Source organism: Protomyctophum parallelum (assembly GCF_964188405.1).
Source record: "Protomyctophum parallelum genome assembly, chromosome: 6".
Taxonomy (NCBI): Eukaryota; Metazoa; Chordata; class Actinopteri; order Myctophiformes; family Myctophidae; genus Protomyctophum; species Protomyctophum parallelum.
The window spans coordinates 20,668,474-20,690,246 of record NC_139701.1 but is presented as its reverse complement, the minus strand read 5'-3'; the positions used below and the strand labels follow the sequence as shown (position 1 = coordinate 20,690,246).

Sequence of the window (21,773 nt, the reverse complement as noted above, 5' to 3'; positions counted from 1 at the left end):
TGAAACGGATGTTTAGGAAACACTAGCGCTGTTTCCTAAACAATTAACACAATATGTCAAATTGTTTTGCTTTCGTATAGCTTTTGTAATATTATAGCTAATATTGCTAATATTGTTCTTATGCCTGCTGTTCTACATGCCACCAACCAGGTGAAGAAATCACAGATTGGTGCTTTAACCTTTAAGACTATTAAGATTTTTATGGAAAATGCTTCTGAACATTTTGCTATTTTGACCACTTCTTAAATTGTAAATTGCGAACCCCTTTTGGTGTTAGCATTATGTTATGCTTTAGCTGTTGAAAGATCGAAGAACGACTGACATAGAAACATAGCTTTTTCAGAAAACTGTCAGGATGTAGAAGTCATTTTTAGAATCTGATCTCAGGTCAAAATGGGTTAAATTAATGACAATCTACAAGCTCAATGCGTCGCAGACAAGATCCTGTAACAGAGCACAGAGCACAGAACATTTGCCGACCTGAGGAATTTGGTTGCCCTCTCAACAACCTCGAGCCACACTGAGGACACAGTTCCTTCATCGAACAACGTGGCCTCTGGTAGAGCACGCAGTGCATCCAGAGACTCCTGGAGAAGCTCGCTGCACAGATCTGCATCGTCGCCTGAAAAACAAGGAAAAATGTTAGACAAACACACTGCAAAGATAGCACATCAGTACGTTCCTTTTTATATTATTTAAAAAAATTAAATGAAATAGGCAATCTTCAAGATCACAACACATCTCATCCGCATCGTGGCGTGTTATGAGCTTGTAGATCTGCTCATTTCACAACTTTGGAGCACTCTTGTAGGATGAAGTAAGGCACTCGTTTATGAGAACCGAGTGGTGCAATTCCTCTCTCTCTCTCTCTCTCTCTCTCTCTCTCTCAAAAATCACACCAGTGTGAACTGAGTGGTGCAACTCCCCTCTCCCCTCTCCCCCTGTACCCCCCCCCCTCTCTCTCTCTCTCTCTCTCATTAGCAGGCAACAGTGCAGCACTATCTCTCTATCTGTTTCTGGCACAACAGCGCCACTTTTGCCCCTACTGGTACTCATAGTAACAGTCACATATATAGTCACATAGGTTAACACAGACATTGCTGTTCTTTGGAGTGGTTGCACCACTCATAAAACATTGGTTGAAATATGAAGAATGAAGATACAACGAGAGGTCTGCTTGACAGCAACAATATAGAATGTTGAGGCTAAGAAGGCTTTCGGGAAACGGTTTTACTTCTAAATTACTTCCTCCAGAAAGCCTTAAGTATTTTTCCCCGAAGCCAGTTAAGAAGACACGTAACGTTGTTCTCTTGAGAACCAGCTGCTACTAATAAAGATACTGCCTCCTTAGGAGGCTCTTATACACCTGCGTAAGCTACGCACGACCTTTGCGAAACCCGGCCAAGGACATTTCGGGCGGGAACCCCTTTTGGTGTTTTAACTAAGCATTATGTTATACTTTAGCTATTGAAAAATAGCAGATCTACAAGCTTGTAGGTCTGCTAATTTTGAAAAATCATGAAAATGCGGCACAAATCTTTGAATATATATTCTTTCAGAAGACTTTTTTTATTTATTCACTTCCAGACCTAAATGGGTTAACCTTGCAGCACTGCAGTGAGGAAAGGAAATTAATTCATGACAAACATACTGCTAAGCGCAGTCTTGCATCCATCCCTCAAGAATAAATCTTTGAATAATTAGTCATGGTTTGGTAACTTCAGTGAATTCCAAGGTTTGATTTCTAGCAGACTTACAAACTCACAACAAGTCACGCTGCGCAGCATTCTGAGATTGTAGACGTTTTTGTTTTTTTGTTGTTGTTTGGTACACAACATCGGCATGCACCTAGTATACAACTAAGCATACGACCCAGTGTACAGTAAATCAGGCTAAATAGCGGGTCCAACAATACTCTATAATTCTGCAAAGACTGGGGCCGGTTAGAGGGGGTGTGGGATTCGACATAATCAGCTAGAAATGTGTTCATTCAGCAGGTGATAGGTGGAAAAACTCCAGACAAGTCATAGTGAGAGTGGCTTTCTGCTACGCCCCTGTTATTTCTACAGTACATTCCAGGAATGTAGCCAGACAGGGGGCGAAGGCCTGCGGCTCAGCTGTATGTTTGTGTGTACGCTCGCGTGTGTGCGTGTGTGTGTGTGCTGCTCATGTTACAGGAAGCCTACAGTGGACAGCCAGGCACTTTGTTCCCACCCAGACCCTAGCTATACACTCACGCAACGCATCAGCATAATGTACAAGTGTACATATGAATCAAAGCATCTCTACTGGCTAACCAAACAGGTAAAACAAAAAGGTACACACCACAGATCGGAACCACACATGTGGATCCATGTACAAAAGGCAGAAACCGAACATTCATAAAAGCATGTCACATAACCTTGACCCAACAATGATCAAATTTAGCATCTGAACGTTGTTGACCTCCTGGATATCTCAGTGAAAAGTAAGCAGTTATCTCTCTGTCAATAAATGGGAAAGTATCCTATTGCAGTGGACCAGAGACTCTGCTGTAGTCTGGTTCAACGGCTCATTCTTCAGAGCCGGGGTCCACTCTCACCCCTAAGCAATACAGGGGGTGGATTATCAAATCAAGGCCTGTAACACAACCTCAGCAGTGCATGGAGGAGACTCCGACCTTGGCGTCTCCAGGGAGGCTTTATGAATGACATGCTGACCACTCACCCCACCCCCCACCATTCCCCTCCCCATGACCCCATCCTCCAAAAAGTCACCCAGTCCATCATCCAGAAGACACCACACGAGAAAGTGTTGCGCAAATTGTTGTTTACCCTGGACAGCGTGTGACAAGTGTTGTGACACAACTCTCAAAACAGATGGTGAGCCGAGTGTTAAGGAGTGTCATCGGCTACAGATCCATACGCACAGCAACCCACTGAACCAAGACTCCTGGCTTTATTCTGGAAATGTGCTCACCTGACCTCCAGGCTCTGCGCAGGAAAGCAAAGGCAAAGGACAGCGCTGCCCTGGAGCCCACTCTGGCCAGGCCTTCAACCCCTTTACTGACTGGACGAGGGCTGGAAGTACACAAGGACAACACAACCGGGATTAGGGCTTGCCATATGGACACAATCAAACATCACTTTTTTTTTGTGAACAAGTACAGTACCTCAATATCACAAATCTGACAAAATTATAGGGATGAGTATATTGGTGCTTTCTTAACATATTTACACAATGGAATGGGTTGTCTGTCACAGTAGTTGACTCCAGGTGCCACATTTTGAATGTATTAATGTTCAGCAACTGCAGCTATTTTCATGAAAAAGAAAATCACACCCGTGTGAAGTAAGTGGTGCAACTCCGTGTGGGGGTCCCCGGAACTTCCAGACCCGCAGGAACGTGCCCAGGGTGCCGGCCCAGTTCCGGCGAGCCGCCCCGTGTCCAAAACGGTTGAGAAATGTTGCCATGTGGGGGTCCCCAGGGGTTCCCTCTACTGTACTGTACTGCAGGGGTTCTCAACCCGTGGGTCGGTTGGTGGTGAACAAACGCCCACAACAAAAGTTGTGGGCTTGTAAGACTGGCGATTTTCGGCACCTGACATTGGCACGCAGCAAAGTACAAAATCAGGTTTAACGTCACCTCTTATTGTCAGCGGTGGGCAGCGGTGGGCTGGGCGGGCCCTTCCAGCGGACCTTGTAATTCTCCTCCATCATACTGTGGCTCAGGGAGATGAGGTAACGCTCCAGGATGACCAGGCGCTGCCGCAGGCGCTGCGCCGACAGCGTGCTCTTGGCCATCTGGGCCGACAGCTTCTGCTGGTCGTCAACCAGCACCATCAGACACTCCTTGAGCTCCACCTCATCTACATGCACACACACACACGCACACACACACACACACACACACACACACGACAAAGTACAATATAATAAAATGTGAATAAACAATGCGATCAAAACCGGTGAATTTGAATCCCATATCTGCGCACGCACACGTCCACACACACACACACACACACACACACACACACACACACACTTTCATGAGATCTGGCAGCTGCAGAGGGATGTGATGTCACAATAAAAGCAAAAGAGTTATAGTTTAATCCGTGCCGGATTAAACAATGGTTTCAAAGTGAGCTAGTGGTAGACTAACTTTAGACATTTTCCACTCCTAAATGCAATTCCTATGAGGTTTCATCTTTGGTCATAGAGTAGCTTATGTTGTTGCTGCCCTACAAGAGTCTCAAGAATTTCATTTAGAGAGTCACGTTATGTAATGCCACAGGCCTCACAGTCCAGTGAAATTATAATGTCTGCACTCTGCAGCACATGGATATAAAAACAACAGCGATTTATAAGCCGCTTGTTAAATTCAAAAGTACCTACTGTACAAATTATTTATATCAGTATATTACAACCAAGAAGTGTTAACACCCTCTGTGTTACGGCAGTATTAACATCCACACACACACACACACGCACACACGCACACACGCACACACACACACACACACACACACACACACACACACACACACACACACAGGATTTTTCGAGTGCACATCCGAACCATTCGTTTCTAATTAATTTAAAAAATAACCTTCGAGCTCCTAACTTCCATTTATAAATAGATCCTATGGGGGCGACATTGCATAGACTAACAGTGAAATAAGGGTTAAGTTCACAATGCGTCCCCGGGAAGGATTAATAATGGTGCTTAACACCATTATTAATTAATCTAAATCTTATAAAAGCCTATATAAATCCAAAATAGTATTAATAAGACAAGATATTTCCAACAGTTATTGAGAGATTATTCTCGAGTTAAGAAAAGGAAAAAATAAATACAAATAATAAAATAATAAAAAAAACGAATGGTTCAAGCCCATTATAGATAGATAGAATACTTTATTGGCAGTTCAAGAAAATTACAGAAAATGACATCATTTAAAAAAACGCCAAATGGACTTAGACACAAAAAAGCCTTCGCTTGTTTCCATTGTGGTCCACTTTGTAACATGAAACTATACACATACATACTGTACAGACAAAACAAACATGGAACATATAATAAATAAAGTGCCAATCGGCACAGGTCTCCACCAGGGCAATCAAAACAAATATTGTATTAAGTGTAAATGTATAGATTTAAAATGAGAATTGCCAAAGGTTGTTCAAGCACAGATTTTGACCAGTGGGGGGTCTAGTTAGCCCTGCTCCCTGGCGTGTGTGTGTGTGTGTGTGTGTGTGTGTGTGTGTGTGTGTGTGTGTGTGCGAGTGCATGACGCGACTTGGCTTGTTGTAGTGCCACCATCAGGCTGTTGAAAACTGTCAAGTGGCATTTCTTCCTCAGCCTAGTGGGAATATGCGTGCACAGTTCGCAATCGGACGCTGCGTTGAGGAGTTGTGGCGATTTGTACAAAGCGGGCTACTCCTGAAAACTGTAGGAGCCAATCGTGGCCAATCAGGATGTAATATGAGAAATCACATGACTATGGAGATCATGTGTACCGATTTGCGTGAAATTTGGATAAAATCTGAAGGAGTAATAATAGAAAATGTGTTTTACATATGTGGGCCTCCTGGTGGCGCTATAAAGAGCAGATGTGAAAAATTCCAGGCAAAGGTTTTTCCTTGGCCTCTAGGGAGTTGGCATACAAACTTATCCACAGATCCGTGCAGTTAGAGGTAAAACACTTTTCGGCTAGTTATAGCGCCACCTTGAGGCTGAGTTGAAATTGTTCATGTGGCATTTCGTCCTCGGCCTAGTGGGAATGTGGGTGCACAATGTCATTGCAATCGGACGCTGCGTTGAGGAATTGTGGCGATTTGTACAAAGCGGGCTACTCCTGAAAACTGTAGGAGCCAATCGTGGCCAATCAGGATGGAATATGAGAAATCAAACAAACCTGTCTTGATCACATGACTATGGAGATCATGTGTACCGATTTGCGTGAAATTAGGATAAAATGTGAAGGAGTAATAATAGAAAATGTGTTTTACATATGTCGGCCTCCTGGTGGCGCTATAAAGAGCAGATGGGAAAATTTCCAGGCAAAGGTTTTTCCTTGGCCTCTAGGGAGTTGGCATACAAAGTTATCCACAGATCCGTGCAGTTAGAGGTAAAAACACTTTTGGGCCAGTTATAGCGCCACCTTGAGGCTGAGTTGAAATTGTTGATGTGGCATTTCGTCCTCGGCCTAGTGGGAATGGGGGTGCACAATTTCACGGAAATCACGCGATGTGTTCATGATTTGCAGCATTTTGTTTGAAACTGAGCACTCCTGTGAATTTTGGAAGCCAATCTTAACCAATCAGGATGGAGTCTGAGAAATGTGAAAGACCCGTTTCGTTGAATGGCTCTAGAGAGACTGTGTACCAATTTGCGTGATGTTTGGACAAATTCTGTAGGTGTACTGTGCAAAAACTTGTTTTGCACAAAGCAGCCTCCTGGTGGCGCTATAATAGGCCGTTCTGGAAAGTTTGGGGCAGAGGTTCATCGTTGGCATCCAGGGAGTGTGTGTGCAAAATTTGGCATCGACCGGGTTAACGGTGGCCGAGATTAGCTGCTCACGGACACACGGACGGACGGACACACGGACACACGGACACACGGACGGACGGACGGACGGAGTGCAAAACATACTCTCCCACCATGCCTTCGGCTGGTGGAGACAATAATCCTTATATATATAAGGCTGGGAGCTATATACATAGGACAAGAGGTACCCTGAGAGAATGGTCCTGAGCATGGAAGATGGGCTATCCAGGGTCGGAAGCTAACTATGACCAGTTAGTGTGTAGAAGGAGCCATGATTTCAGGTCTTTCCTAAATATTGCAATAGAATTTAGGGATTTCAGGGCTGGAGGGAGTGCATTCCACAGAGTAGTGGCTGCGTAGTAAAAAGCATTTTTTCCCTTGAGTGTCCTGAAACTGGGGGGAACTAGATCATAAGGACTTCCTCTGGTTGAGTACCTGTGAGCATCCCTCACTCTGGGCAGGTAGCCCAGCAGGTACCAGCTGAGATACTCTCTCCTCCACCCTTAGCCATCCCAGGCTACTAAAGTGGGCAGAGGTAAGATGAGACCTGGGGTTCAATTTTAGTAGTAACCTCACAAGCCCATTAATTAAAATTCGAGTGCCAACCCTAACGAGCGAACGTTCGAACCCCTGAATGTTCGGGGACAGCCTTAACACACACACACACACGCGCGCGCTTGCAAACTAAAGAGTACAGTCCCAAACGGCATGTCACATGTGTGCAGTCACAGTGTGGGATAGTTAGGTTGTGATTTGCCGGCTCAAGTAAGAAGTGTGTGACACTACTGTGCTTTCCTATGACACGGCGAAGACCAGCACGTATTCACTGAACAAACACTTTATCCAACCCTTCCTTTTTCTCTCCGCTGTGTCCGACAGTCAGAGACTTCAGGGGTAGGGCCTGACAAGCCTATGGCTTCTCCCTAGCCCCTATCGGACAGGACATGAGCAACGGACACTCAAAAAGAGAGAAAAAGAAAAGTGTGCTATGTATGAACTGTATGTCCTCCATTCCGAAAATAAAACTGAACTGAACTGAACTATGAGACGGGGGGACTCTCCTATTACCAGCCTCACTACAGTACACAAACTATTTACCTATCCGCTACTACATGTGAAGGGCACATTCATGGGTTTAAAAACACAGCTGAAGGCCGTCAAATCCCGCAATTTCAACTTTGTGTCAACTTTGTTAAAATATGTCCTATTTGCTGACGATACAAACTTGTATTGTTGTGGCGAGAATTTGGAGAAGCTTCGGAGTACAGTAGAAGGGGAATTGAGAATTATAAAAACATGGTTTGACAATAACAAGTTATCATTGAATGTAGATAAAACGAAATTCATAATATTTGGTACTAGAGAAATCAACGATCAAGCCACACTTAAACGTTAAACGTTAAGGAAATTGAAAATGAGTAAATGAAAATAAATTATTGGGTGAAATAATAGATGAACTAAGCTGGAAAACCTCAGTCAGAAATCACTTGTTCACTCAGAGTTCCACACATCACTTACTGTGTGGAGATGGGGAAACATAAGAGCCATAAGAATAATAAATAGATCTGATTATTATGAACCTTCTAATAAACTCTTTATTAAATATAATAGACTAAAATTCAACAATATAGTAGCCCAGAAAACGGCTTTATTGGCATTCAAAGCGCAACATAAATTGCTTCCTGGCTGCATTCAGAAGCTGTTCCAAATTAAAGTAAACCATTACGAGCTGAGGGGTATACTGATGTTTGAAATCAAAACAGCAAGAACCAACATTTAAAAAAAAGATGTCCATCACATTACATGGCAGCAGAACTATGGAATAGTTGTGATAATGACCACAAAAGTTGCAACAGTAATAATAATAATAAATAACAGTTAAAATATAAAACATTATTATAAACCTCTTATAATGCATTATCTCCACCATATGATTCTACTAAATGTCAAAGTTGTGTTGTTTGTTTCGTTATTACTTGTATTAAAGTAATATAAGCTAAAAAGGATAGGCCCTATAAGCTACGGCTTCAGCCTACACCTTTTCAGTCCAAACATCTTATGTAAAGTTTTCTGTAATATATCATGTACATGTTTTAAGACCGAAATAAACTATTCATTCATTCATACAGTATCACCAAAAGCATGGGAGGCATGCACAATTGTTTTAATTAAGACCTCGTACTTTATTGTGTTTTTTGTGATCTTTAGGACTATAATAATTGGGATGCAAAAATGAAATGGCACAGACAATTACTATAACAATTACACGCTGCATAAAAACCTCTTGTGCTCAGAGAAAACAAACAAGGGCAAAGACAAGGGCATATGGCGTATTGATAAATAAAATAACACAAAATATATAAATGATTGGCTTTGCCGCACTAGTAGCGCAGTTGCCTTTCAAGGGCAAGTCATCAAAACTCACGTAAAGGTCATTACCGCTCGCCTCACTGCAATGATTATGCCACGATGAACAGTACCCTCTACCCACACCATCGCCCTTCAACTCACAGCCAATCCCTTGTGCCAACCTTATCAGATGAAAATGCTATATTATCATCCCTATATGATAGCGTCACAGGGGAGGACAAGACAGGCAAAAATAGCAGATATGGAATCCATTTAAGCTTTATGTAAGCCAGACTGGCTAACCCTCTCCGTGTGCCCTGAAGTTCAGTGAGCTGCACTCTGCTGCCAGCTGCCCGTGGCTCTATACATTTTCCTGCCAGGGGAAAGTGTCTTGCTATTCATTATGCATTACCCACGGCTCCATAAAGAATAACTAAAGCTCCAACACAGAGTCACTGACACATTCATAGGGGCATGTCTTCACAACCTTGTACAGTATGTCCATTGTCCAACACAGTTACTTTTTGGGAAATGGAAAGAAGAACCTGTGCTACAATGGATCCAATGTAGTCATAAGCTCTTATTAATACATTGGTTATTAAACCCACAGACAGACTTAACCAGTTTGAACTGGTGTCTCAACAAAAGTCTAATTGTTTTAACAAATCACACCCGTGTGAAGTGAGTGGTGCATCTCTGTGTGGGTCCCTGGGGGGGGGGTCCCCCGGAAGTTCCACAGGAACGCACCCAGGGGGCCGGCCCGGTTCCGGTGTGCCTCCCCGCGTCCGAAACGGTTGAGAAATGACAGAGTTACTGTGTGGGGGTCCATCTACTGTACTGTACTGTACTGTACTGTACTGTACTGTATTGGCACACCCGAAATCATCATATATACAGTTAATATGTGCGTGTGTGTGTTAGGTTGCGCACAGGTGGTGAAAAACAACCATGCTGTTTTCGTGCTCAGACACACCCAGCCAGCCACACACTCACCTACCCAGCCACACACACATAGCTCCGTAAGGGAGTGGTTGCATCACTCAAAAGTATTGTCGCGACAATACTTTTCCCAACACGTTGTTTCGTTCCCAACACGTTGCGAGTCGCAACGTGTTGGGAACTTGTAGATCGGCTATTTTCAATATACTTTCTGTGACACTCTCACATGACAAAGTATAAAATAGGGCATTTGTTATATGGGGAGGTTTCTGCCTGACAGCAACACCATCATGCTCTTCCAAATAGAATCAGCACTTCTACTAAAGAGAGCACAGCTTTTTGACAGCCCTGTGGTGGAAGAGGGACCCCTGGTTCTGTAACAATAGATCAGTCCTGGGCTATATGGGTTGAACAGACTGCTGACGCCTGCACATTCTACACATCCGAGCACTCAGTGGGAGAACAGGAAGTAGGCTACGATGTTTGAAACCGAAATATCAATGGCAGAGGAGCACTTGCACATAAAAGTGATCTCAATTGTGCCCACTGCACTCACATGCAATCGTACCAGTGCAGAGCAGAGAGCTGTGTGTGTGTGTGTGTGTGTGTGTGTGTGTGTGTGTGTGTGTGTGTGTGTGTGTGTGTGTGTGTGTGTGTGTGTGTGTGTGTGCGTGGGGGGGGGTCTCAGATCTAATGGCAACATCCTGGGCTCAAATCTGGCTCATGACCTTTTTAACAGATGTCTCTCTCTTCACTCTTTCCTGCTGTGGTATCCAATAGAACATAAACGCCTAAAAAATTACCTTGAAAAGACACAAATATTGCAATTTAACAATGGTCCTTTTGGTCTGCAATACAGTTTGGTTACAGTATAAAGAATTACTGAAGCAAGTACAGGACCTTTATTTCTTGTAGTTCTTTAATATAACTCACTAAACTCAGACACACACACACACACACACACACACACACACACACACACACACACACACACCCCTTGTAACTCAGGCAGACTTCAGTCTCAATGTGGTTTTTACTGGTTAAATAAAGGTTAAATAAATAAAAAGTTAACACGTTAACTACATAACTGCAATCCAGGTTTCGATTACTGGCACTCACTGTCCTTTCTAAATTAAGCAAAACGTGCTATAATAATAGCTTTAATAAACACACACACGTCTCCTCAGAATGAGGAGACGTGACTCAACTAAAGCTGTGTCTCAATAACGAAAACAACCAAGCCTGCAATTGATAAGGACACCGACTGCGCACGCACAGGTACCACCCCCCAACCCCCCAGCCCACCATGCTTATCTCCTACCAGCATATCGTAGTCCCACCCAGTCCTGCCAGTAAACAAGAGCCTACAGTCAAAGTCATGGACGCAACCCACTATTGGATGGCATCACAGCGGCCGGCTACCCAGATTACCCCCGGATCCTGTAGGGGTAAAAATAACCAGTCTGACCTGCACACTGTGTGTAGAGACACTTGAGCTGGCACACACTTCACGTGCCAGTGAAAGCAGCAGAGGGGTCAAATGTGTTTACTTTTCTTCTATTGATAGTTTTTTCTTTCTATTGATAGTTTCAAGTGAAGATTAACAGGAAAGAGGGAGAGGGAAGGGAAGAGATATGTGCAGCAAAGGTTGTCATGAACGGGACTCGAACACGCGACACGCTGCCAGGCCAGAGCCCATATGTGGCATGCGCCTGGACCACCAGGCCACCGGGCGCCCCAGCTGGCTGTGTGTTTGACCAAAAGAAAGAGGTCCTGTATCACATTTGGATGCAGTGGATGCAGGTGCTGCCAGCACCGTGCTGTGGTAGTCACTGCGATTTGACTCAACCGGCATTCAAATGACAAAATACATAGGACGGCTCACCCGGCTGCCGCCCCCAGTCCCACGTCTCGATGATGGAGTGATGGACGGACGTGGATGTGTCCTCTTCCTCTTTTTTCTCCTTGTCGTTGGACTCGTCCTTCTTCTGGGCGCCAAAGCAGTCAGTGCAGTCTTCTGCCGAGTTGGAAGGACATTTTAGGCATTAAATGCATCATGCATACTGCACTCGGATTGCGGTCCTGTCTCTATTATCAAGTTTTCAAGGAATCATTTTTTCAGAGTGTTGACAATCCACGGTGTCACACATAAATGGTGCTATCAGTGCCATCATACCTGGGTGAGCCGACTCCTCACCATTGAACGATATCTCCTCATCCTTCACCATCTCGTTCCACATCTCGCTCAGTCCCTCTGGAGAGAATGCTCGCTGCAAAAGAGCACAAACAAAACCTGCATCAATTACACTTTAATTAAACATTTTCAGTGAATAGCATTTTGTGAACATTTTGCTGCTGCAAAGTATACACAGTGCACACAGCGGACAATTGCAATCCATTACCAGACATGATTAATCCAGTGCGACTGTGTTATAAGACTGGAATGAATCATATGTAGCATTGCCATACATAAAATGTTGCCATGATGATTTGAGCCATCCCAAAATCCAATTCGTAAAATACAACTTATATTCATATTTAGTAGACTGTCTAATTCTCCTAGCTATCGTGAAACTAACTCAACTGACCAAAAGATATTAAAGGGCTCTAAATTCATCCCTGCCGTTACCCGCAAGTCAGCCGCTGCCCGAAAGTTATAGTATAGGAGCTTATAGGAGCGTCACCCGCTATCCATTATGCCGACACCGGTATTTGTGCCTAGAGGTGTTGTCATGGGCGTGTTGGCATGCTTCCCCTAAATGGTTATTTTGGTCATACACATTTGGGAAGGCGAGTTTAAAAGCACCCGTAAGCCGTAATGCCAAATTAGTTTGGTATAGAGCAGCTCGCGCCACACACCTGCAGTGGAGATGTCCACGGAGTCAGGCTGATTATTCTCCTACGCATCTCTGTGATTGTAATTTTCCTATAATCAGCAGAAGCGAGTGCCTGTCAATTCCTTGTGTCCACTGTGTTTATATAATAGAACTGTCAAATAAGTTATTACTTGTGCCATGCATTGTGCGCGATTCCATTTGCTCGTTCAGTTTCATCACCCCATCACACAGCAAATGGGGTTTAATCCGATTTCCTGAACTTTCCTTTTCACTTGATACCGTTTCGTAGAGACGCAATACACGCACGATATATACCAAATGAAAGCTCGAACTTGAAAATGGGTACTAGATATCAAGGAATTATTAGCCGTTGTGGTGGCACTGACACTAGTGCTGGCCACCCCGGACAAAAGAGGTGTTACATCTTCATGGGGGCTTGAGCCCCGCAGCCCCCACAGAGATGACGTCACTAGACACACACACACACACACACGGTCCAACCGTTTGCAGTGTTGATTCCGATGCGGTTTAGGTGATCAACATTATTCAAGTGAAATGCGTAACAGCAATATTGGGCTAATATAGCTAAGTACCAATATGTACGACATAGGGATTTACCGACAGAATAAAGGTTATATATCAGACAGACAGACAGACAGACAGCAGTGCTGTGAGCAGTGAGCACAGCTGCCCTGTGCTCTCATTGGCTGTAATACAGGCTCTTCTCAGGGCGCAGTCGCAACCCAGTTCGTACTGTATGATGTCCAGTCGACGACAGAGTCAAATATCAAACCTGCTAGATAAGATATTCAGAAAGGCTCTGGAAAGGGTCGGCGAGCGCTTTTATCGTCCTCCTTTAATAAGTAATGTAGTAAATAAACAATAGTACCAGTAAAAACATTTCCCCATGCAACATTGCTTCACACGGGAATGACACCGGTCATAAATCCAACTTCTACTTTCCAAGGATCTTGGTTTCAAATATCAGCAACATGTTAACTCAAACATGACACTAGACATGGAACAGATACGTTGGCTGTATTGCCATGGTTGTGATGGAGACAGCTCTAATAGTAAGATATTGATACACATGTCTGTCTATGCCATTTTAAACTCTCATTTAGCCATCCCCAATTCATGTTAATACAGGTCAGGGTGAGTCCCGGCCAATCAGAACCGGTTCTAGGGAGACCAAGAATGACACATGCAGGACAACTCAAACAACCACCAAGAAATCAAACATGACTGATTTGGCACCTTCAACCCAGTAAGTTGGGAAAGGTCAAATGTGCATTGATTCTGTCAGCATCAGCATCATTTCAAAAATAGCAGATCTACAAGGTCACAATATAATGTGGTGCAGCACGTTGTGAACTACAGTAGAGCAGCTATCCTGGATGGATATAGATGACAGCCTCTTTTACATATGAAGTGACTGCCAAATGGCACACGCACGTATACGCACACACACACACACACACACACACACACACACACACACACACACACACACACACACACAACTGACTAGTCTACCAGACTGACTTGTTTTTGTTCTTGCACAACTGGTGAAAACAGAGAAGATGTGTGTGTGCTGAGGTTGGCTGTATTTTGGACTCCTACAGATCTTAGTCATGGTGTGTAATGCCCCAATCTTGCACCATCATGGTGTGTTTACATCTTTGTAACAGCATGGCAAGACATTCAAGCAGGGGAGGGGAGTAACACCATTACTCCCTTTCACCACCATAACAACTTTGTTATGTTCTAAGAAAGCCACGATGAGAACATAATGACTATAATCTAATAACAGCAACAAGCATCACTCAGAATTGCTGTGTGATAGGTCAAATGTCTAAAAACGACAAAGTACATTTCCATCATCACAGATATGAATGACTGCTAAAATAACACTGACTGGTAATAACAGTAAAATAGCCACAGTTAACCATTAGAAGTGACATGACATTCCAATGCAACTGAATGTGTAGGTAGGCTATTACTGATCATTATGAACACAGAAAATGATATTTTTCTAAAAGCAAACACGACATGAAAGTCTTTCATATAAATCCATCCCCTGTGAAGGTCAACTTACCTGCAAGTCTATCTTCAGCCATTTATCATGAAATCTTAGCTGAGCATCGAGGGTAAAAGATGGAGGAGGCATCTTTCCCTCTCCTCTCCTGGCTGCAAACGCAGCCTACCTGCAGGACAAAGCAGTGTCACATACAATGTCTTTGCCACACAATATAGGGATCCATTGTTGTGGGTGTACTTTTCACAATAACCTCTATGAAAACATTATAAAGATGACATAATAACAGCTAACGACATGCATGGACTGGCTACCTATAGGCTACCAAATTAGCTACAGCCTTCTGACTCGCCTGTGCACATAACATTGCAATTGCATTTTTATAATTTTAACAACAAAACTGATTTCTACGTTCAAGTGGAAACGTTAGTTGGTAATGTGACATGAACTGGTGAGGTGATTAATAACATATGGGCAGAAGACCACAAAAACAACTATCACTGTGTGCTGGGGATCGATCAACCCATGCTAATCGATTCACCGGTGAGGTTATAACGATATTATGCACTGACATTGATGATAGTGGCAGGAAGGACAGCACAGCATCATCAGTACAGTAGTATATCAGCTATAAACGTTCACGTTAGCCTGCGTTGCTAACTAGCCGCGTTAGCCGCATCGCTATACAACAACCTGCTCCCATCGTTATTTTCATGCGACCATATCGGTGAAATTATGACATCACGCCCGATGACATGCAGCGTGTAGGAGCGTTCCAACAGCGCACCAACTCACGGGGTGATTATAAACATCATATAGGGCAGATATTTGACCTGTAAAGCCTTTTCTTTCTGCTGCTCTCTTGTCCCTTCAGCCGCGGTGCTGCATTATAATAACCAGCCCTTCATATTGGTTTCTTCTCTGTCTGTCTGATTGACAGAGTCGTGGGCCTGCGCAGGAGGCATGGAAACAAATGACGTATGATGACTGTTAGCTTGTCCGTTTGGGGCAGTTCATTTTGTGTTGCGCACTCGCCCAACGGAGCGGGATAGTGACGTAGAACTCAAGGACAGCCAAATTTATGTACATACCGGTAATGTTTTGTGCCAGTTGGACGGACGGTGGACCACCCGATTGTGTAGACTACTTGGTAAGTTGGCCGTGGACGTGGTCGGCACATGGTCAGAGGCACAATCTCCGCTCGCCCGGACCGCCCGTGTTGATGAATAGTGCGTTTCTTCCTAAAACGGGGGCGGGACAGAGCGCGGGGGGGGGGGTGACTTGGAAAATGAGTGCGAGATGCTGCACTCAAGGCGCTAGGAGGCGTTGTCGGACCGAAAAGACGATCCTACAAGCTCACAGTGCGGGCTTGTAGATTATGTTTCGTGACACCGGCGGCAGATATAAAGGTTAAGAATGAGTTTTCACTCCTGTTGTGATGTCGTTGCAGCAGACACCGGCACTGATCACATCATGTACCGGTAGGCTAGTATACTATCATGTGTATTATAGGCTACATTTAAAAGATGAATGCATAGGCTACTTTGAGGCTGTAGATCACTATACTACCATCTGCTGGAGATATGAAGTAGCCGGCTACATGTAACTCCAAAGAGAAATTATAGGACAACTTTGGGTTTTTTCAGCCAAGGTTCATCATGTTTTGGTACGTCCAACGTCCGGCAGCCGCGGTTGTGTTGTGGGTCAGTGGGACATTTGGTATAAGTATTTTTTATTGGCCATTAATTTGGCCCAAATGCACAACAAGGAGAGGCAAAAGCAGAGTTAAAGCCCACCCGGGGCCGGGCGGATCTTTATTCTCAAACTCGGGGGGAGAGCTCGGGTCCCGGAAACACTGGAGAGGAGAAGAGAAGGCCTGGCATGTAATGTCAGAACAGGTCAGCTCCATATATGGAGATCTAATTAAGGGTGGTAGCGGGCCATACTCTTGAGTGTACAGGTTTGATGAGGGCCCAGGTAGGGCCGGCTTTGGGCCTGTTGAGAACTAGTTTTCGACGGCTGCCGGGAGCGGCTGCACTAATAACGTTGGGGCTGGCCCGTCTAGAGTTGAAATGGACAGGTATCAGTCAAAAGAGAGACATCGAAGAGGAAGGAAGGATGAATAAGATTCTTATTCATCCTGACCTGTTCTGCATTTCATATGTTGATCCTTCTTATTATAAGAAGGATCAACATATTGATGCGCCATCCTGTTGAGAGGGTTATCTAATAGTCCAATAAACAGGCTGTACACTTAAAATTATGGATTCACAAGATCTGGCATTTATTGATTGCCCACAATTATCCCAAATTGAATGGTCATGTGATATATACATGTGAACAGCAAAGACATATATGAAAGCAAATACGACCTGTTACGTCACGAATTCGGATTCGATCATTATCAGTCCACAGATTTGGGGGCCCCGCGAAGCACAGGACAGAGAGCTTGTCTATCCTGGAGAATTCTGACGTGTCCCTCTCTGCCCTGACAATATATACAGTACAGTAGCAATCTCACTGAAGTGACCTTGCATACACACAGCTCAGGCGGCACACTCTGAAAGTAATGGTAACTGCTTGAAGGGTCTACTTTACCCCACCAGCCCTCCTTGGTAATGAGTAATCAATTACCAGATATCATACAGACGTTCGAGGGGCACACCAATTCAGGGACGGTAGAACACTGCATTCAGGGGTTAGTGGTACACAGACATTGAATTCCAAAAGATGAAAAATAAAAAGAATGACAATTAATAGTCAGGTCAATCATATGAATAGAAGTACATTGCGTCACTGATGCGGAAATCAAATCAACCATAAATCACATTGTACATATCAAACTTCTTGTAGTATTTTACTTATTGTCAGACATCATTTTGAGGCATCGTGCAGGTGGACACTGGTGGTGTGGAAAACCAAGTTAGTATGCGTGTGGAAACCTGTAAAATAGTAAAACCACTCCTTTTTTTGGGGAAACCAACCACTAGGAACGTTCATTTTGTTCCTACCATTCGGCATTGTTCCATGTCCTGCACACTGAAAACATGTTGACAAAAATTGTACTCCGGGATGCCCTTGGGGGGCAGAGTTCTCGCGCGGGGGAGGGATGGGCAATTGTTTATTTGCCCATCCATCCTGTTGTCCAGTGGGTAATTGTTATCGCGAGTCGCAACCCGACGTATAGGCCTTGAACTGCTTAGGCTCCGGTATGCAAGGCACAAGGTGACAGGGCAGTTCGCGCTTCCCATCAGGTGATTTTAGGACCAAACTCGTATCCCACATTCGGACCAGAGACAGGGCCGTCCCTGCTCCAGGAGCTCTGGCAAGCTCTGATGGTGCACTGCTCCTCGTCCCGCCGCGTCCCGCAGCGTCTGCAAGCCTGCAAGCCTGTCCAGGTGGAAGTTGTGATGGACTCCTTGGTGCTTGGGTATATGAACCCCGCCTGGGTACTCTCTGACTGACCTGTTATGGAAGCAAAAACTCGCAAAACAGTTCCCCTCCCCCCTTCATCGACAAGTATATATATATTTTTTTTAAACATAAGGTTCTAGAACTCCTGGTGTGTCTCATATTTACATATTTGAAGTTCAACACTGGGTGTAGCTGTGTTTTTGTTTTCATACTTATCGTTTTGTTGACAACTGTAGAGGAACCACAACAAGGACAACAGCAAGATAACAGAAGCACACAACATTCTTTTTGCCGGCACGTATAATCATTCAAGGAGGTTATGTGATCGGGTTTTTTGCATATGTTAGTAAGTTAGTTATTTAGGTCGCCTTCGGTTTGATTGACATACACAGAATCACAGATAAATGTATTCAGTGACAATAAAACGGAATAGATCACGGCTCGGTCACGGTGCGGTCATCCTACCCAATGATTTGTTGAATCCAACCAGGTGTCCCTCCTGGATATGAACTTGACACCTTGTTGTCCATGGGGGTCTTAACTTTGGTCTGTAGTCCCCTTAAGTAAAATTTGGAAAGTCTGGAAAGTCTGGGTCTGTGTTGCATCCTGACCTTGTATGTGAGTGTACCCCCTGCTATTATGCTTACACTTCACACACACCTTCGGACATTGACGTCCCCCTGATCCTGTAGAGAATTTATTCAGGAATTTATAGGATTAGGGTTACTCTCAGGGTTATTCTCTCCCCTCCTTCATGTGACATATTATTGACACATTAAAACATATTATTGACATTTAAGTCTTTCAGAACTCCCTCCTGGACACCTCCTGTGGGACAAATTGTTAGTTACTTTTGATTATACATTTTGGCAATTAATCCATCTGTTGGGGGGGCTTGGTTATTTAACCCAGACATTGCAAACCAATTATTCAAAGACATGAGCTTCTCGTATGCTCTCAGTCCCTCCTTGACACATACCAGGCCAGAATGACCCTCCTAGAACTCACTCAAGTTTAACCACCTCTCTTGGGGAGATAATATTGAAAGAACGCTTATTTTCAGTATTTGATTTTTGTTCACTATTTTTATTGTGTTACATACTCTATATTAATTTTTGTAGTTGGTCTTCCCCTTACATTTTATTCCTCATTTTTGTAATTGTACCAATTTATATTGACCCCGTGTTTTTTCGCTCTGTGTTTTCATTTTAATTTCAACTTGATTTGATATTGAACCTTCAACCTAATTTTCCCCGCTTGGTCTGCAGCAGACCCTTAAATATATTTGTTGTAGTCAACCCCAACTGTTTCCATTTGTATTCAATTATTCTACGTTATTTGGGAAAGGTCACTTAAAATGAATCATATTTGTAATTTGGATTCCCAGAGGGAACTTTTTTCCCCCGAAAATAGCCGCTCTACATGCTGCTGCGTTGACATGGCATTATAATGGCCCAACGTGCATTCATACCATACACAAACACTCCAACAGTTGCTACTAGTATGGAAGTCTATGGTGCTGCTCTCTCTCCCTCCTGCGGCTTTGTGCACAAATGTATGGTTCACAGGTGTCGTATATTTAGAAGTAGCCTACGCCTAATCTAATTAAACCATAGAGAAATGAGCTCTCTAAAACAAACTTCCGACTGTACTGTAGTGAACCATTGTCAAAGCATCAGATTAGTACTGACCACTGGACACGGCCAGTCAAGACTCCCTATCCCATTGACAACGTGCCCCTCTCAAGCCACCAGACACAGCATTACAGTACAGAATTTTTCCCAAAATGGTTCAGCTCCATTGTTACAAGAGCATTTTTATGCAATAACCGACATGTTTTCACTTAAACTCTGCTATCTCAGTGGCACGATATCCAAATAAGTCAAACACTTCAAACTGGTTCTAACACCTGCGCATTTACACATTACCAAGATGGAGGGAGGGCAGATGAAAGGCAGAGAAAAGTATCTAAATAAACAAAATATATATATATATATTCATTTTTCTCCTGAGCGTTCTCCCCATGGCGCATTTACACATAACCAAGATGGAGGGAGGGCCTAGGGAGATCGACGAAGGAGAAACTAAGAATAATTAAAGATATTTATATTTCTCCTGAGCGTTCCGCAAAAATGCACTTTTTATGGAGGGAGGGTACCTAGAGGAACAGATGTTCCCCCCTGCACGCATTTACACAGTTTAGAGCGCACTGCAGAAGACCCAGGAGAAAGATGGTCAATAAAAAATAAAAAAGACATAACATTGATCTGCCAGAGTTTAACTATAATAACACATATCTCGTGATATAATACCTCATTGACTCCTACTTTAGGCTACTTATGACTCCATTTATCTAATTACACGACAACCATACCAACATGAGGCCTATTAATTAATGTTGAAAACACACGCGACGCGATTCCCCCCTTTATCACTATCATAACACCATACTAAAACACCATATTAAAGAGGTCTCAATTTTGAAATTTTGCATTATTCCACTTAAGTCTTTCGGACCTCCCTCCAGCTCTCCTTTGAGGGCGCAGTCCCGGGCTAGACCCCTTTCCTCTTGAAGTCTACCACCCAGGCTACCCTGGAGAGAAGACTTCAAGTCTTTGCTTCCCGGCGGCTCCTTTTCAGAGCCCACCGATCACAAAGAGCACTGCTCGCCTACTAACTCATTCGCTTTTGGCTTACAGCGGCCTGACTGAACATTGAGCGGAGCGCGACGGCCAACAGTTCCATCTGAATGGACTTACTGTCATTGCGACTCCACCGACCGGTGACGCAGTCGATAGCGAGCTCCTGACCCCGTAGTGATGGTTGGCCACCCAGGAGGAACCCGACGGTCTGATCCGGGCCCCACTTCGCTATGGGATACCCAAACTTTGACCGTTTTCACCAGCCTTGCCTGTTCACAGAGTCCGTCACTTCTTAACGGCATCTCTGCTAGGTGTGGACTGTCATCCACGTACCACGCGTTTACCCCCAACATCATATACATGTGACAAAGGCGATTTCCTTTGACCTCTTGTCAATGACCTCTTGTCATACACGCGTTTGTCCGATGTATACAATGCGGCAAAGGCGCCGACTAGGGGAAACCACAGTAGGGTGTGCTCACCCTTCACTAGACACGGGGGCCTTCAGTTCCGTCTCCCCTGCACTATAAATGTGATTTAACGTGCCCTCGGAGCCTTGCGGTCCCACTGTCCCCTGTTATGAGCAAAGGTTTTGGGGAGCCCAATCCCCTTCCCTTACTCATACATTAATATCATGGGGACCCTGCTTAAGGTGTCCGTGGACACTTTTGGGACACTGCTTTGGGATCGTTATTTGGTGCATCTTCTATAGATCTGTTCACTGTTTGTATTTTGCCTGGAACTCCACAAAGTTCCCCATAGACACTGAATAATGACACATTTTACTTTAAATCTTACTTACATTAAGGTAAACTTACTTAAATTTGAAGTACTGTACTTACTTGGTCAATTTGAGCTATTTTCACTGAATGAGGCCCTAACGGCCATTGCCTGACGTTTTGTAGATCTGCTCTTTTTCTTTACTTTTACTCCAGTACAGTTTGAACCACAGCCAGTGTCTGTGACCTTGGGCCTAGTGAGAAAAGAGATAAACTGTCCATTGAGTCGCCAGGGCAGGCTACACAT

The 21,773-nt window shown here is 44.0% G+C and overlaps 1 protein-coding gene across 16 annotated transcripts in view; it reads right to left on the bottom strand.

The window, feature by feature from the left end:
• Window positions 1–15,802, bottom strand: part of herc2 (HECT and RLD domain containing E3 ubiquitin protein ligase 2) — an 84,493-nt gene extending 68,691 nt beyond the window's left edge. For 13 of the 16 annotated variants that reach the window (XM_083767382.1, XM_083767369.1, XM_083767371.1 and 10 more), the window contains exons 1-7: window positions 15,525–15,647; window positions 14,752–14,860; window positions 11,993–12,086; window positions 11,702–11,833; window positions 3,625–3,847; window positions 2,959–3,059; window positions 481–622 (exon numbers count right to left, since the gene is read on the bottom strand). In XM_083767382.1, the coding sequence (XP_083623508.1) occupies window positions 481–622; window positions 2,959–3,059; window positions 3,625–3,847; window positions 11,702–11,833; window positions 11,993–12,086; window positions 14,752–14,823 (764 nt within the window). In that variant the 5' untranslated portion in view covers window positions 14,824–14,860; window positions 15,525–15,647. Of the gene's footprint in view, window positions 1–480; window positions 623–2,958; window positions 3,060–3,624; window positions 3,848–11,701; window positions 11,834–11,992; window positions 12,087–14,751; window positions 14,861–15,486; window positions 15,648–15,782 lie in introns of those variants that run through there. The other 3 variants (XM_083767379.1, XM_083767377.1, XM_083767378.1) reach the window with 3 other exon arrangements.
• Between the last annotated feature and the right edge of the window lie 5,971 nt (window positions 15,803–21,773).